Source organism: Lagenorhynchus albirostris, chromosome 2, assembly GCF_949774975.1.
Source record: "Lagenorhynchus albirostris chromosome 2, mLagAlb1.1, whole genome shotgun sequence".
In the NCBI taxonomy this organism is placed as follows: domain Eukaryota; kingdom Metazoa; phylum Chordata; class Mammalia; order Artiodactyla; family Delphinidae; genus Lagenorhynchus; species Lagenorhynchus albirostris.
In genome coordinates this window covers 29,401,051-29,417,594 of record NC_083096.1, presented here as the reverse complement: position 1 = coordinate 29,417,594, position 16,544 = coordinate 29,401,051, and the positions used below count along the sequence as shown (strand labels likewise).

Genomic DNA, 16,544 nt, shown 5'->3' with positions numbered 1-16,544 from the left:
AACTATAATGGCCATGCTCTACAAAGCCTACTTGTTTTTAATTGCCTAGTAATACTAACTATACATACACAAAATGCTAAAAATACATATACATAAAGAAAAAGGAACTTTTATGATCATTATTGAGACAGATTGCTACATATTAAAATGTCTTAAAATCATGATAATGAGGAGGAGGAGACAAGACAGCAGAGAAGAAGGATGTAAGTTCCCTTCTTACAGAAACACCAAAATTACAACTAACTGCTGAACAAACACCAAGAGAAAAAGCTGGAACCTACCAAAAAAGACACCTTACATCCAAAGACAAAGAAAAAGCCACAACAAGATGGTAGGAGGGGTGCAATCATGATAAAATCAATCCCATACACTCTGAGTGGGTGACCCACAAACTTGAAAATAATTATATCACAGAAATTCTCCCACAGAGTGAAAGTTCTGAGCACCATGTCAGGCTCCCCAGCCTGGGTGTCTGGCAATGGAAGGAGGAGCCCCCAGAAAATTTGGCTTTGAAGGCTAGTGGGGTTTGATCACAGGAATTCAACAGTATGGTGGAAACAGAAACTCCACTCTTGGAGGGTGCACACAGGGCCTCATGTGTACCAGGACCCAGGGAAAAAGTGGTGAAATCATAAGAGACTGGGCCAGACTTACCTGCTAGTATTAGAGGTGGGGGGCTGGCTATGGCTCACTGCAGGGACAAGGACACTGATGGCAACAGTTCAGGTGAGTACTCATTGGTGTGAGCCCTCTTGGAGGCTACCATTTTCTCAACAAGACCTGGCCCCACCCAACAGCCTGTGGGCTCCATTGCTGGGATGCCTCAGGCCAAACAACCAACATGATGGGAATACAACCTGAACCATCAGCAGACAGGTCACTTAAAGTCTTCCTGATAAAACAGCCACCTGATAAACACACTGCTTGACAAGGCCCTGCCCACCAGAGGGACAAGACCCAGCTCCACCCACTAGTGGGCAGGTCCAAGTCCCTCTCACCAGGAAGCCTGCACAAGCCTCTTAGACAGCCTTATCCACAAGAGGGCAGACAGCAGAAGCAAGAAGAACTACAACACTGCAGCCTGAAGAATGGAAACCACAATCACAGAAAGTTAGACAAAATGAGATGACAGAGGACTCTGTCCCAGAAGAAGGAATAAGATAAAACCCCAGAAGAGCAACTAAGTGAAGTGGAGATAGGCAATCTACCTGAAAAAGAATTCAGAGTAATGACAGTAAAGATGATCCAAGATCTCAGAAAAAAGAGTAGAGGCACAGAGACAGAAGATAGAAGAAATGTTTAACAAAGACCTCAAAGAACTTAAGAACAAACAAACAGAGAGGAACAATACAATAACTGAAATGAAAAATACACTAGAAGGAATCGATAACAGAACAACTGAGGCAGAAGAATGGATAATTGAGCTGGAAGAGAAAATGGTGGAAATCATTGTTGTAGAATAGAATATAGAAAAAAGAATGAAAAGACATGAGGACAGTTTAAGAGACCTCTGGGACATTAAACTCACCAACATTCACATTATAGGGGTCCCAGAAGGAGAAGAGAGAAAGGGCCTGAAAAATATTTGAAGAATAATAGCTGAAAACTTCCCTAACATGAGAAAGAAAAGAGTCACCCAAGTCCAGGAAGTGCAGAGAGTGCCAGGCAGGAAGAACTCAAGGAGGAACATGACAAGACATATGAATCAAACTGACAAAAATTAAAAATAAAGAGAAAATATTAAAAGCAACAAGGGAAAAACAACAAATAATGTACAAGGGAACTTCCATAAGGTTATTGGCTGATTTCTCAGCAGAAATTCTGCAGACCAGAAGGGAGTGGCATGATATATTTAAAGTGATGAAAGGGAAGAACCTACAACCAAGAAAACTACCCAGCAAAGCTCTTGTTCAGATATGATGGAGAAATAAAGCTTTACAAAAAGCTAAGAGAATTCAGCATGACCAAACCAGCTTTACAGAAATGCTAAGGGAACTTCTCTAGGCAGAAAAGAAAAGGCCACAACTAGAAACAAGAAAATTATGAATGGAAAAGTTCACCAGTAAAGGCAAACATGCAGTAAAGGTAGGAAACCATCCACACACGAATATTGGCTTGGCCAAAAAGTTCGTTCAGTGTTATGAAAAACCTGAATGAACTTTTTGGCCTGCCTAATAGTATATCAAAACCAGCAATTGTGATAAGAAGAGAGTACAAATGCAGAATATTGGAAATGTATCTGAAATTTAAGAGACCAGTAACTTAAAACTTATTTATTTAGAGACTGCTTTATCAAAACCTGATGGTAACTGCAAACCAAAAATCTACAATAGATACACACACAAAAAAGAAAAAGGAATCTAAACATGACAGTAAAGTTAGTTATCAAATCACAAGAGAAGAGACCAAAAGAGGAAGGGAAGAAAAAAGACCTATGAAAGCAAATTCAAAACAATTAACAAAATGGCAATAAGAAATACATTTCAAGAATTACCTTGAATGTAAATGGATTAACTGCTCCAACCAAAAGACATAAGTTGGCTGAATGTATACAAAAACAAGACATGCATATATGCCATCTTCAAGAGACCCATTTCAGATCAAGGACACATACAGACTGAAAGTGAGGGATGGAAAAATGTATTCCATGCAAATGGAAATCAAATAAATTTGGAGTAGCAATACTCATATCAGAAAAAATAGACTTAAAGACTGTTAAAAGAGACAAAGACAGATACTACATAATGATCAAGGGATCAATCCAAGAAGAAGACATAACAATTGTAAATATATATGCACCCAACATAGGAGCACCTCAATATATAAGGCAAATGCTAATAGCCATAAAAGGAGAAATCAACAGCAACACAATAATACTGGGGAAATTTAACACCCCACTTTCATCAATAAATAGATCATCCAGACAGAAAATCAATAAGGAAACACAGGCCTTAAATGACACATTAGAACAGATGAACTTAACTGATATTTATAGAGCATTCCATCTGAAAGCAGCAGAATACACATTCTTTCCAAGTGATCATGGAATATTCTCCTGGATAGATCACATGCTGGGCCATAAAGCAAACGTCAAAAAATTTAAGAAAATTGAAATCATATTAAGCATCTTTTCCAACCACAATACTATGAGATCAGAAATCAACTACAAGAAAAAAACTATTAAAAAAAAAGTGGAGCCTAAACAATATGCTTCTAAGCAACCAATGGATCACTGAAGAAATCAAAGAGAAAACCAAAATATACCCAGAGACAAATGAAAATGAAAACATGATGATCCAAAACATATGGGATGCAGCAAAAGCAGTTATAAGAGGGAAGTTTATAGCAATAAAATTGTACCTCAGGAAACAAGAAAAATCTTAAACAAACAACCTAACCTTACATGTAAAGCAACTGGAGAAAGAAGAGCAAACAAAACCCAAAGTTAGTAAAAGGACAGAAATCATAAAGACCAGAGCAGAAATAAATAAAATAGAGATGAATAAAAGAATAGAAAAAATCAATGAAACTAAAAGCTGCTTCTTTGAAAAGATAAACAAAATTGATAAAGCTTTAGCCAGACTCATCAAGAAAAAGAGGGAGAGGGCTCAAATCAATAAAATTAGAAATGAAAAAGGAAAAGCTACAACGGACACCACAGAAATCAAAGGATGGTAAGAGACTAGTAACAGCAACTATATGCCAAAAATATGGACAACCTAGAAGAAATGGACAAATTCTTAGAGGTACAATCTCCCAAGACTGAATCAGGAAGAAATAGAAAATATGAACAGACCAATCACAGGTACTGAAATTGCAACTGTGATTTAAAAACTTCCAGCAAAGTCCAAGAACAGATGGCTTCAGAGATGAATTCTATCAAACATTTAGAGAAGAGTTAACAACTATCCTTCTGAAACTATTCCAAGAAATTTCAGAGGAAGGGACACTCCCAAACTCATTCTATGAGTCACCATCACCCTGATACAAAAACCAGACAGTTACCACAAGAAAAGAAAATTACACACCAATAACACTGATGAACATACATGCAAAAATCCTCAACAAAATACTAGCAAACATAATCCAACAATACATAAAAAGGATCATACATCATGATCAAGCTGGATTTATTCCAGAGCTTCAAGGATTTTTCAATAACCGCAAATCGATCTGTGAGATACACCACATCAACAAATTGAAGAATAAAATCCATATGATCATCTCAATAGATGCAGAAAAAGCTTTTGACAAAATTCAACACCCATTTATGTTAAAAACTCTCCAGAAAATGGGCATAGAGGGAACCTACCTCAACATAATAAAGGCCATATATGACAAACCTACAGCTAACATCATATTCAATGGTGAAAAGCTGAAAGCCTTTCCTCTAAGATCAGGAACAATACAAGGATGTCCACTCTCTCCACTTTTGTTCAACATAGTTTTGGAGGTCCTAGCCATGGCAACCAGAGAAGAAAAAGAAATAAAGAAAATCCAAATTGGAAAAGAAGAAGTAAAATTGTCACTGTTTGCAGATGACATGATACTATACATAGAAAATCCTAAAGAAACTACCAGAAAACTAGTAGAGCTCATCAATGAATTCGGTAAAGTTGCAGGACACAAAATAAATACACAGAAATCTGTTTCATTTCTACTAACAACAAAAGATCAGAAAGAGAAATTAAAGAAACAATCCCATTTACCATCGCTTCCAAAAGAATAAAATACCTAAAAATAAACCTGCAAAAGACCTGCACTCTGAAAACTATAAGATGCTGATGAAAGAAACTGAAGATGACACAATCAGATGGAAAGATATTCCATGTTCTTGGATTGGAAGAATCAATATTGTCAAAATGACTGTACTACCCAAAGCAATCTACAGATTCAGTGCAATACCTGTCAAATCACCAATGGCATTTTTCACAGAACTAGAACAAAAAATCTTATAATTTGTATGGAGACACAAAAGACCCCAAATAGCCAAAGCAATTTTGAGAAAGAAAAATGGAGCTGGAGGAATCAGGGTCCCTGAATTCAGACTATACTACAAAGATACAGTAATCAACACATACGGTACTGGCACAAAAACAGAAATATAGATCAATGTAACAGGATAGAAAGCCCAGAACTAAACCCATGCACCTCTGGTCTATTCACCTATGAAAAAGGAGGCAAGAATATACAATGGAGAAAAGACAGTCTCTTCAATACATGGTTCTGGGAAAACTGGACAGCTACATGTGAAAAATTAGAACTTTCTTTAACACCATATACAAAAATAAACCCCAAATGGATTAAAGAGCTAAATATAAGACTGGATACTATAAAACTCTCAGAGGAAAATATAGGCAGAACACTCTTTGACATAAATCGCAGCAATATCTTTTTCAATCTGTCTCCTGAAGTAATGGAAAAAAACATAAACAAGGGGGACTTAATTAAACTCAAAAGCTTTGAACACCAAAGGAAGACATAAACAAAATGATAAGATGACCCACAGAATGGGAGAAAATATTTGTAAATAATGTGACCGACAACAGATTAATCTCCAAAATTTGCAAACAGCTCATGTGGCTCAATATCAAAAAAATTAAACCAATCAAAAAATGGGCAGAAGATCTAAATAGACATTTCTCCACAGAAGACATACAAATGGCCAAGAGGTACATGAAAAGATGCTCAGCATCACTAATTATTAGAGAAATGTAAATCAAAACTGCAATAAGATATCACCTTACACCAGTCAGAATGGCCATCACCAAAAAGTCTACAAATAGCAAATGCTGGAGAGGGGAAAAGGGAACCCTCCTACACTGTTGGTGGGAATGTAAATTGGTACAGCCACTATAGAGAACAGTAAGGAGGTTACTGAAGAAACTAAAAATTGAGCTGCCATATGACCCAGCAATCCCACTCCTGGGCATATATCCTGAGAAAAACATGGTCTGAAAGGATACATGCACCACAGTGTTCATTGCAGCACTGTTTACAATAGGCAAGACATGGAAGCAACCGAAATATCCATTGACAGATGAATGGATAAAGAAGATGTGGAACATATATACAATGGAATATTACTCAGCCATTAAAAAGAAAGAAATAATGCCTCTTGCAGCAACATGGATGGACCTGGAGATTATCATACTAACTGAAGTAAGTCAGACAGAGAAAAATATCACATGATATTGCTTACATGCAGAATCTAAAAAAAAAAAAAGATACAATGAACTTATTTACAAAACAGAAACAGACTCAGAGAATGAACCTCTGGTTACCAGGGAGGAGGGGAGGGGGGAGGGATAGATCGGGAATTTGCGATTGATAGTACACACTGCTATATTCAAAACAGGTAACCAACAAGGGCCTAGTTCATAGCACAGGGAGCTCTGCCCAATACTCTGTAAAAACCTAAATGGGAAAATAATTTGAAAAAGAATAGATGCATGTATATGTAAAACGGAATCACTCTATTGTACACCTGAAACCAACACAAAATTGTTAATCAACTATACATCATTATAAAATAAATTTTTTTAAAATTACATTTAAAAAATCATGATGATGAATTGTTCTTTTAAGGGCATAAAGTTACATAAGATCAAGAGAGATAAAGAGGCTTCAAAGTATTTTAGAGAGTTTAAACATAATGAAGATGAAAAATTTTATGTTGCATGAATGACTCTGGTCTGAAATTCAAAAGATTTTAGCTAGCTGTATGAGCTTGAGGCTGGTGATTTAGACAGGGACAAGTCCATGTAGCATGTAGCAGACATTGTTCAGGGTTTGGATCTTCACCTTGAAATAAATAGCCACCAAAGGATTTTAAGTGGGTGACTAACATAATTTGAGTTACATTTAAAAAATAAAAATGTGTGGAGAATGGATTTTGGAGCAGCAAAAGTGAGAACAAAGAGACTAGTTAGATGTCTGTGGTGAATATAGTGGCATGAACTAGGGGAGTGGTAACAGTGCTGGGAATAAATATTTTGCATTTGAGAACTATCTAGGAGGTAAAATCCAGAAGATGTGAACTTTAACTGACAGAGAAGGTAAGAGATAGATGTCAAGAATGACTCCTGGCATTATAAAACTAGGTGAATATTGGTGCCATTCATTGAGAGAGGAGACATTAAAATAAAAAAGGAAAATATTTGCAATGTGGAAAGATGAAAAACTTAGAAATGTTGAGTTCAAGGTGAATCTTTGGGGTAAGGTCTTATTTGAGGGCAAACAGAACTGTTTGCTCTGTCAAAGAGGAGATCTGTTGTTTTATTCGTAGAAAAAATGAATTGACATGAAAATTACATGTAATTATTATAGATGTTTTTCACAACTCTGTCCCTTGAGTCTCTGCTCCAGCTTATTTTCAGCTACCTGTCATCAGAAGTGTTACTTGGGCACTGTAATGCACAAACACGCACACACACACTCCCCATGTTACATGTGTGCACACTTCTGTTGTTATAAGCATTTCCTGCTCAAACCAGTTATCCTTGGTATGGAGAAATTACTCTTACAATTCCTTCAAGTGAAGTTATCCCTAAATACTCAGTTCAAAAAACCTAGCTCTATTAGTAGCTATCTCAGAATACAGTTCTCTTCATAAATAAGTCCTTCTGCTAAAACTTGCTGCCACTTTCTAAAGGAGTAGGCAGTTTTAACACTCTAACTCTTGTTGTCAAAAAGGTTGATTTTGTAATAGGAAAAAGCATAATAAAAGCTTAGCTCTGGGACAGAGGATAGAAAGGGCTAAGGATCCATATCTGAGGCTCAGAAATTCAGGCTGAGAGATAGGATCAGTCACTTGGGAGAGTTTCACATGGAGTAGGAAACACCACAAAACAAGGAGACCAAACATTACTTCAGTCCTTGCCTCCAGCAGAATGAATTTAGGGTTGTCCTAAAGTTAGTCCCTTACCCCTCTAACTTCTGTGTTGAAAGGGCTAGTCCATTTCACTTTGGTCAAGCCTCTGGGAAGTCCATGAAAACACCTATGTAGCATTGGGGAATTGAAATATGGAAGGAATGGTACATTCTCAGGACACTGTCAGGTGTGAGGTTTCCTGACTGGATACCTCTGTTTTACCTACTCCTCAGTGCCTACCTCTTTGATCTGGGATACCACTTGTACTTTGTGGAGTCTACTCTTAATTCATTTCGATTATTCTCCTCTAAATCTAATTCATTTAGGTTGTTCATTTAGATTATTATTTTTCTTCTGGGTCATTGAGGCAGGCACATTATGATTGTTTCCATCATATGCAATTTTAAGCTTGAAATCAAGACAGAAACAGAAGATCTGCCAAACAATAATTTATTTGTCTTATTTATGTATTAGCACATACTCCTGCTAATGACATTCTGTATGACTTTAAACCATGTGGGCTATTTAGAAGGACTTCTTGGAGTGACATAATGCATATGTATAAAGAACCACTTCTCCCACTTTATTGCAGAACTCAGTTGTAAAAAATAGTATGGTGTTTCCACAATAGTAGGAAATGTAGATGGAGGTTGAGATGATTTTGGTAAGAGTGAAACCATTAGTAGCTATCTCCTCTCATGAGTTCTATTGATGCTGATACAGAAAGTAGACAGCTGAGATATGACCCATTCTACAGCTTAATTCAACTGACAAGTCAACATGATGAGGTTGAACATGTGTTGTTATTTTGGGAAAAATCTATTTCTTGTCTTCTGGGTTTAATAAATGATTATCATAAGTATAGATTTAAATTGACATTTCCAAAATTGTTGTAGATTAGAATTCTAACTGATAAAAATGTTTATGTTATGATTAGCTCCATATATTTAATAGGAAGAGTCCTGGACCCAAGTTTAAAATACCTGTTGGGCCAGTGAAAATCTACATAAATGATCTAATAAACAGAATAACTTCTACTGAATTCCAGTTATGTTCTTCTCCCTACTTTTGCCTTTCCCCAGGCTCTGGCATGCTCTCAATGGTCATTACTGTGGATATTTTGGACAGCGAAGAATCTTTGAAATATCACAGACAAGTGATTTTATTTTGCCTTGTGATGTTAATGAATATCCCATAGAAATAAAAGAAGAAAGCAAGTTCACAGAGAAGAAGCAAAAATATGAATATCCTCTGGTATTTGACCGGCAAAGGTAAGAGCATTTGGTTTCCCGAAGATGAAATTAAACTACATGATACTGTGATACATAGGATTTAATCAAACAAAGACCAAAGAGGCAATTGCTTAAGCAAAGGCACTAAACAGTGAAAGACTATGTTAGTCTTTCAAGGCTTGGAGTCCAGGGAGTAATTAGGGAGGATATAGTAGGAAATAAAATGAGAAAAGTCTATAGGGGCCAAAGCACAGTAAGACTTTTATGGGCCAACATAAGGATTTTTAACTTTACGGGAATCACTGTGACAGAATACCTAAGGGGAAGAGCAGGTCTGAAGAAAAAGGTGGTAAGTTTGGTTTTGGACAGGTTTAAGTCTGAGGTGTTTGTGGGACTTCCAAGTGGATATATTTAATGAGCAGTGAGATCTGTTTGGAGCTCCCAAAAGAGGTCAGACTTATAGGTAAAGATTTTGGTGTCATCAGCATAGTAGTATTTTCAATGTGGAAAAGTCACTTATGTCCTGTGTATAGAGTGAGGAAAAAAAAAAACCAGAAAACTGAGGAAGAAATCAAGAAATAGCCTGTAAAGAGCAGGCCAAGGAAGAAAAAACAGTGAAAAACATTAAAAAGGAGTAGCCAACATGTTGAAAGTCATAAACAAGTGGTGTGATGGAAATCAAGGGAGGAGAGAATAAGAAAAGTGGTAGAGAGGACACGTTTGTAGAATGTGGCAGTGAAGGTCACATAGGACAAGAGAACAGTAAACACTGGTTTGGGCATGTCTGTCAGCTGAAAGGTCACTGATGATTCTAGAGAGTGAAATTTCAAAGAGTGATGGGTAAAAATTCACATTGTCTTGGTTGAGAAATAAATAAGAGACATGAGGTGATGACAGTATAGATTACTTTGCAAGGAAGTCAAATAGTTGTAAGGATGAAGAATAGTTTGTTTCATGTGTTTGATTGTTTGTGGGGGAGACTTGAGCATGCTTAAAGGCATAGGGGAGGGAGGATAGTCCTCCAGTAAAGAATAAAATATTGGTCAAAATGTGTTTTATGCTTTTGCAAAGCTCAGTCCTGGTTTTGACCATGGCTGAATCTTTGTTATAATGGAAGAGATTGGTGCTCATTTGAGCTTTCAACATCAGCAAAGCTCAGACCTAGATTATAGATGTCTAAATGTCTAGCCCTCACAGGACCAGACTGCCTAGACTGGTAATATCCAGCAGACCAGAGCTGGAATAGCTGACAAGATGAATCCAAAGTGTGAAGAATCAGAGAGGACTGTCTTAAATAAGGTCTTTTAGGGAAATCCTAAGTGGGTCAAAGCTGGGGAGACACAATGCCGTCATCTAGTCCAAAAGTTGGTAGAATGGCTGTAAATAGGAATTGAAGCTGAGTCACAAACCACACAGAATGTGGTGCAAAACAGGAACAGTTTGGGAACAATTAACAAGGGTTCCAAATGACTGCCAAAATCCCACTGCAGTGTTCAAGGCTTGCCTTAGCTGGGCAGTAAGGAACACTGGGGAAGAAGTCTGGCTAAAATGTAAGAGGTGGTATAGTAGAGCCAAGACTCATCAGGATATGATAAAGTTCACCAAGCAAAGTTGATCAATCTCCTCGGGTAATTGCTGAGCCTTGAGCATCCATGTATCTTAGTACTGAAAACACTATATTCTAATTTTGTTAATATGCATTCCTTCATTATTCTCTGAGTTCCTTGAGGACAAGAACCATGTTTTATACATCTTTATATACCCAGTTCTTAGTTCAGTACTTAGCACAAAGTAGGCACTCAAAAGATATTGTGGAACAAAAAAAGAATGACTAGTGGAGAACATTACAAGCAGACGCAAGAGATATAAATGATAGATACAGAAGTTTGAAATGATATGATATATTTGGGATAGCTTAAAGTAGGATATGTGTTCACATTTTGTTATAAGTAAATAATTATGTCTTGTGTGTAGCAAATCAGGCCTTCTTCTGTACAAGTACTGCATTTTAGAACATACTACTTATTATCTTTAAAAAATGTTTTAATACTTGGTTATAACTTTTAAAATATATGCATAAGTAAGTTTTAACTATAGTGGGAGCTGACCTGAGTCACAAAAAAAAATCAAACTTTGGTTTTATACCAGAGATTTCCTCATCCTTACTATACTGTTCTTTTTCCCCCCCAATGGCTATTAATGAATTTAACTACATGGAATGTTCAGGTTTAGTAGACATCTCTGTGGTTTCTTTGGAGGGAAATCTGGGAAGGCAAGTGGAATAAGAGTTAAGTGCAAAAGTCACATGGTTAGGACTGGTGCCATGGGAGCCAAGAGAATTTGGAGGCCCAGACAAAGAAGTACATGATGGATACTTGCTGATTAGGCAGAAAATAAAAGGCGTGGGCATGTCCTTAACTGTTTTTGTGTGTATGTGTGTATGTGTATCTTTATATGCAGATGGGAAAAAATGAGCTCGATGTCTTTGCTCTTCAAGCGTACACCTCCTAAGGCCTTTGAAGTGGAACATGATTTTAAGTATTTTAACTCTCTTTCTTCTCCCAAGGTAACCTTAAAAAACAAACAAACAAAAACTTTTGCTTTTGCTTTTTTGAATTTAGATGTGCCCAGTGTATTCGTTTTCTATCGCTGCTGTTACATATCCCTGCAAACTTGGTGGCTTAAACAATACAAATTAGTTATTTCACAGTTCTGTAGATCAAAAGTCTGACTCTGGTTTTACTGGTGTTGCCAGAGCTGTTTCCTTTCTGGAGGCTCTAGGGGAGAATCTCACACTCCTTAGTTTGTGGTCCCCTTCCTTCATCTTCAAAGCCAGAAATGTTGCAACTCTCTGCCCATTCTTCTGTGGTCACATGTCTCTCTGACCAGTGGGAAATATTCTCTGCTTTTAAAAATTCCTGTGACTAGATTGGGCCCACCTGGATAATCCATCACAAGGTTCTTAACCTTAGCCACATCTGCAAAGTCTCTTTCGCCAAGTGAGGCAATATATTCACAGATTCCAGGTGAGAGGAATAGGGTGCGAATATCTTCGGTTACCATTATTCTGCTTATCACAGATAGACACACTTTTCTTCCGTGCAGAAACAGGAGAGAAATGTACACTGTTATTTATTCTATTTCAATTTCTAAAATTTCTAAAAAACGGATATAGCATGAGTCTTTAGGCTAAGGTCTGGCATTAATTAATTAAAATGGATTTCCTCAAGATTTTCAACAATACAAACCAAACTTATCTCCCATTTCTAACCTACAGTTGCCCAACCCTCTGTAAATCAGACTAATTGTTGTTTTCCTGAACATTTTTCTCAGTATTCTGTCCCTATAGTCCACCTGGTCTACCCTTGCCATATCCATGATCTCTCTCTGTCAAAGTCCATCCTACTCTGTAACTGACAATGTATTAGTATCCAGAATAGGAAAAAATCAGTAAGTAGAAAAGGTAGTCCAATTTAAAAAAGAGTCAAATACTTGAATAGATGCTTCACAAAAGGAAAAAAAATTACCAATAAATACATGAAAAGATGCTCAGCCTCATTAGTAATCATGGAAATGCACATCAATAATATTATAAGATAGCATTTTACAGCCACCAACTTGGCAAATATCAAAAAGTCTGACAACTGGTGTGCATTTGGAACAATCAGAACAATAATCTGCTAGTGGAAATAGTGTAAACTGCTAGAATCACTTTGGAAAATTATGTGACAGGCATTATCTAGTAAAGTTGAAAATAAGCATACTCTGCTGAGTAGAAATTCTTGAGCATGTGTTTGGGAGGCAGGAACAAGAGAGCTCAGAGCAGTATTGTTTGTAACAGCAAAAACCTGAAAGCAGCCTAAATGCTCATCAACAGTATAACTGGTAACTAAATTATGGCATATTTATAAATTGAAATACTATGGCACAGTAAAACTAAATGAACTAGAATAGCACTCACCTACACAAATGAGTGTTTGAGACATACTATTGAATGAGAAAAGTTTTGCATAAGAATACATACATAGCGATTTCATTTAGATAAAAATAGAGGAGAGGAAAAACTAAATAAAATATTGTTTTGGCAAAAAGCATAAAAGGTAAAATTGTATAAATAAAAGCAAGAGAATTAAGAATATAACATTCAGATTATGTTTGAGAGCAGATGAAAAGGACTGGGAATGGCACACTGAAAACCTCAAAGTTGAGGGTATTGTTCTAATTTGTAAAACAGAGCAGTGTTCATTATGTCATTATTCTTTCACAGCATCAACTTCATGTTTAATAAATATTTAACACTTTTCAAATGAAACAATTTTTATAAACCCTAGCTTTCTGTCCAAACGGAACTCAGTTTCTCCCAGAGGACAGGCTGACAGGCAGGAAAGGGACTGGCTGTGGAATGTAACAGACTTAGGTTTAATCTTAGATGTTATTTTCTCTAATAACTAATAATCTAATCCTTCAAAGAGTTCTTGTGAGGATTAAATGAGAAAATATATATGAGGTACATCATAGGTACTCAATAAATGTTAATTCCACTTTTCCCAAAGGCCCCAATCTCTTCTTGCTTTGTGTCTCATAACATGTTCACTTACCATGTTCTACACTGAACTAGAATTATTGGTATACTTACTCTTGCTTCTCACCTCCACCAATAAATCATAAGCTCTTTATGGGCAAAGATACATGTATAGCATATAAAAATTCCTCAATTTTGTTGAATAGCACAACCTAAAAATGAAGATTGGTATTCACTTTTAATATTTTCTTCCAATTTGAAGAGATAAATTTTTAAGTAATTTAACTGAAATATTAAATAAATTTGGGGAAGTCTTTAGAAATGTTTTAAAGCTCTTGAAACAACTGAATGCCCTCTTCTTACCACACCTTTATCTTCTCAGTTTGTTGGTAAAATAACAAAGAGTTAATGCTTGAGGTAAAATACCTTTTGCTAAGGAATCTCTGATTTCTACTAGCAATTTTGTTTTGCCCATTCCTTTTCATTCTCAATTGTGTAATATTTATCAATTCACTTCTTTTCTGTTAATTTCTTTTTGACATATTGTTATTAGTAATAAAACAATAAATAAAAAATAAAAAAATAAAACAAAAAAAATAATAAAACAATAGCACTAACTCACATTTAAGTAGCACATCACTATGTGCATTTGATCCTCATAACTCATCAACAGGGAAAGAATTTGCTTAAGATCATGCAGCTAGTAAGTGACAGAATTTGAATCCAGGAATTTTGCCACTGATGTAATGTGCCCTTTTGCTTAAACATTCACTCCTCTGCTTTGCAGATTCGAAGACATGCCCTGGAAGGTTTCATGACTGAAAACAGAGAGGCAGGGATTGTTTTTGGTTCTCTGCCTATATATAGGGTGAGTTGGAGGTATCTAAGAGTAGAGTGGTTACAGAACAATAGGGAATCTGACATCTCATCCCTGACCCTGGGCTAAAAAGCAAGGTTGGAGAAAATCACATAACCAAGCAGAATGATGCTTCCATAAACATGTTGTGTCCGATCCCAGAGAAGTCTTCAGTTCTGTTTGTCAATGGCCTTGACCACTTGTCTCTGTCATTCCACACTAAACAATACTACAGAAAACTATTTCAAACTTTACCCTGGCTCTTCATCACCTAGAGGATAAAATCCAGATGCCTTTAGCCTGGCATACAAACCTCTCATGATCTGATCTCTGCCTGAACTGTATAACCCCACTTTCCACCACATTCTCCCACGTACCCTATACTCCAGCTATGCTAAATTACTTACCATTCCTTAAGCATCACTGTTCTTTCCTCTTCTGTGACTTTGCCTGTGCTGCCCCTCTGCCCATAACTCATCCACCACTTGTTTCCCTCCAAATCCCTATTCATCCTTCAAGTCTCCAACCCAGATAACCTGTTAAATTAAAGAATTAACCAAGAATAATAAACCAAAGACAAAATATTACAACTTAATCTTAACCTATTGTTTCTTAAAATGTTAATTCTCTTTCCCAAGAACATGTTGATACCTATTACAGGTATCAAACACTTAAACTACAGATGATGCTAAGGGTAAAGTATCAGAATTAATAGTGGGCTCCTGGGAAGGTGGGTATATTTTAAAGCAGTTGAATCTTCTCACTCCCTATCCCCCACCCTTGAATTCACATTACAGAAGTTAGCACTTTAAGTATGTCTAACTCCTTGTTTATGGCTTCTAGGTACCAAGCCCCACTAGTCTAAGATTTCTTCCACTAATTGGTTCAGAGGCACAAAGGGACTTTTCAGATGGCATTCCAGGAAAGAAGAAGGGAAGCCATGTTCAACATGAAAGAGTGAGTTAGTACTTAGAATTCCATAGTGTATCCCATTTCTGTTTGGATTGTTTCTTATTTCTGGGTCTAAAATTATCTCAGTTCCTACTTGGTTTACAAATATTCCAGGATGCATGTGTTTTATCTTAGTGAGATGGAAATCATGAATTTCCTGGACAGACAGAAAAATCAAACAAGACCTCTGAGCCTGAAAAAGTAAAACTTTCTGAGAGCTAATGTCAGACTTAGGTTCACTGACTAATTTTAAAAGCTAGGCAGTATGACATGACATATCTGAGGGCTGTGTAGCCATCCTTGCTTCCTAACATTATTGTACCTGCCTGAAGGAGCCAAGACATCAGTAAGTTTCTGGCTTACCAGCCAAGTCAAGGAGAATGCTTTCCACATACTGGGTTGGCCAAAAAGTAAAAGTAAAATCTTACAGAAAACCCCGAGGAAACTTTTTGGCCACCCCAATATTAGTAGGAAAACTAACACAAACTTTACAGTTTACATAGTATTTTATAATGATTCTTTTGATTTTCACAAAAATCACACAAAGTGTTATACCCATTGTAGAATTGGAAAAAAGTGGAGCCAGAAGGGAGGTTAAGTGACTTGCCAAGATCACATAAAATTAAGTGATAACCTGAGGCCAACATTTTACTCCAAATTTCATGCTCATTCTCTTAACCAAACAGCCTAAAAAACTCAAACCTTAAAACTCTTCTACTAGTTCTAGGAAGTTTATATAAGCCTAACTTAAAATGTGGGTCATTTATCTAGTTATTAAAATTGATCAAAAATTAAGAGGAAGATCTAATATACAGTAATTTTTATTTTTATTATTTTTATTTTTTGGCCACACCACATGGCATGTGGAACTTAATTACCCAACCAGGGATCAAACCTGTGACCCATGCAGTGGAAGCACAGAGACCTAACCACTGGACCACCAGGGAATTCCCTTATTTTATTTATTTATTTATTTATTTATTTAAATTTAACAAATTACTTTTCTAATTAAGTTGACATATTTTTTTAAATTAATTAATTAATTTATTTATTTTTGGCTGTGTTGAGTCTTTGTTTCCTGTGTGAGGGCTTTCTCTAGTTGCAGCGAGT

At 36.4% G+C, this 16,544-nt stretch overlaps 1 protein-coding gene across 1 annotated transcript in view; it reads left to right on the top strand.

Annotated features, from left to right (window-relative positions):
* Window positions 1-16,544, top strand: part of WDR64 (WD repeat domain 64) — a 153,624-nt gene that overhangs the window by 131,419 nt on the left and 5,661 nt on the right. Inside the window, exons 24-27 of the mRNA XM_060142078.1 lie at window positions 8,956-9,144; window positions 11,566-11,671; window positions 14,415-14,495; window positions 15,327-15,440. Of these exons, the coding sequence (XP_059998061.1) occupies window positions 8,956-9,144; window positions 11,566-11,671; window positions 14,415-14,495; window positions 15,327-15,440 (490 nt within the window). The remainder of the gene's footprint in view (window positions 1-8,955; window positions 9,145-11,565; window positions 11,672-14,414; window positions 14,496-15,326; window positions 15,441-16,544) is intronic.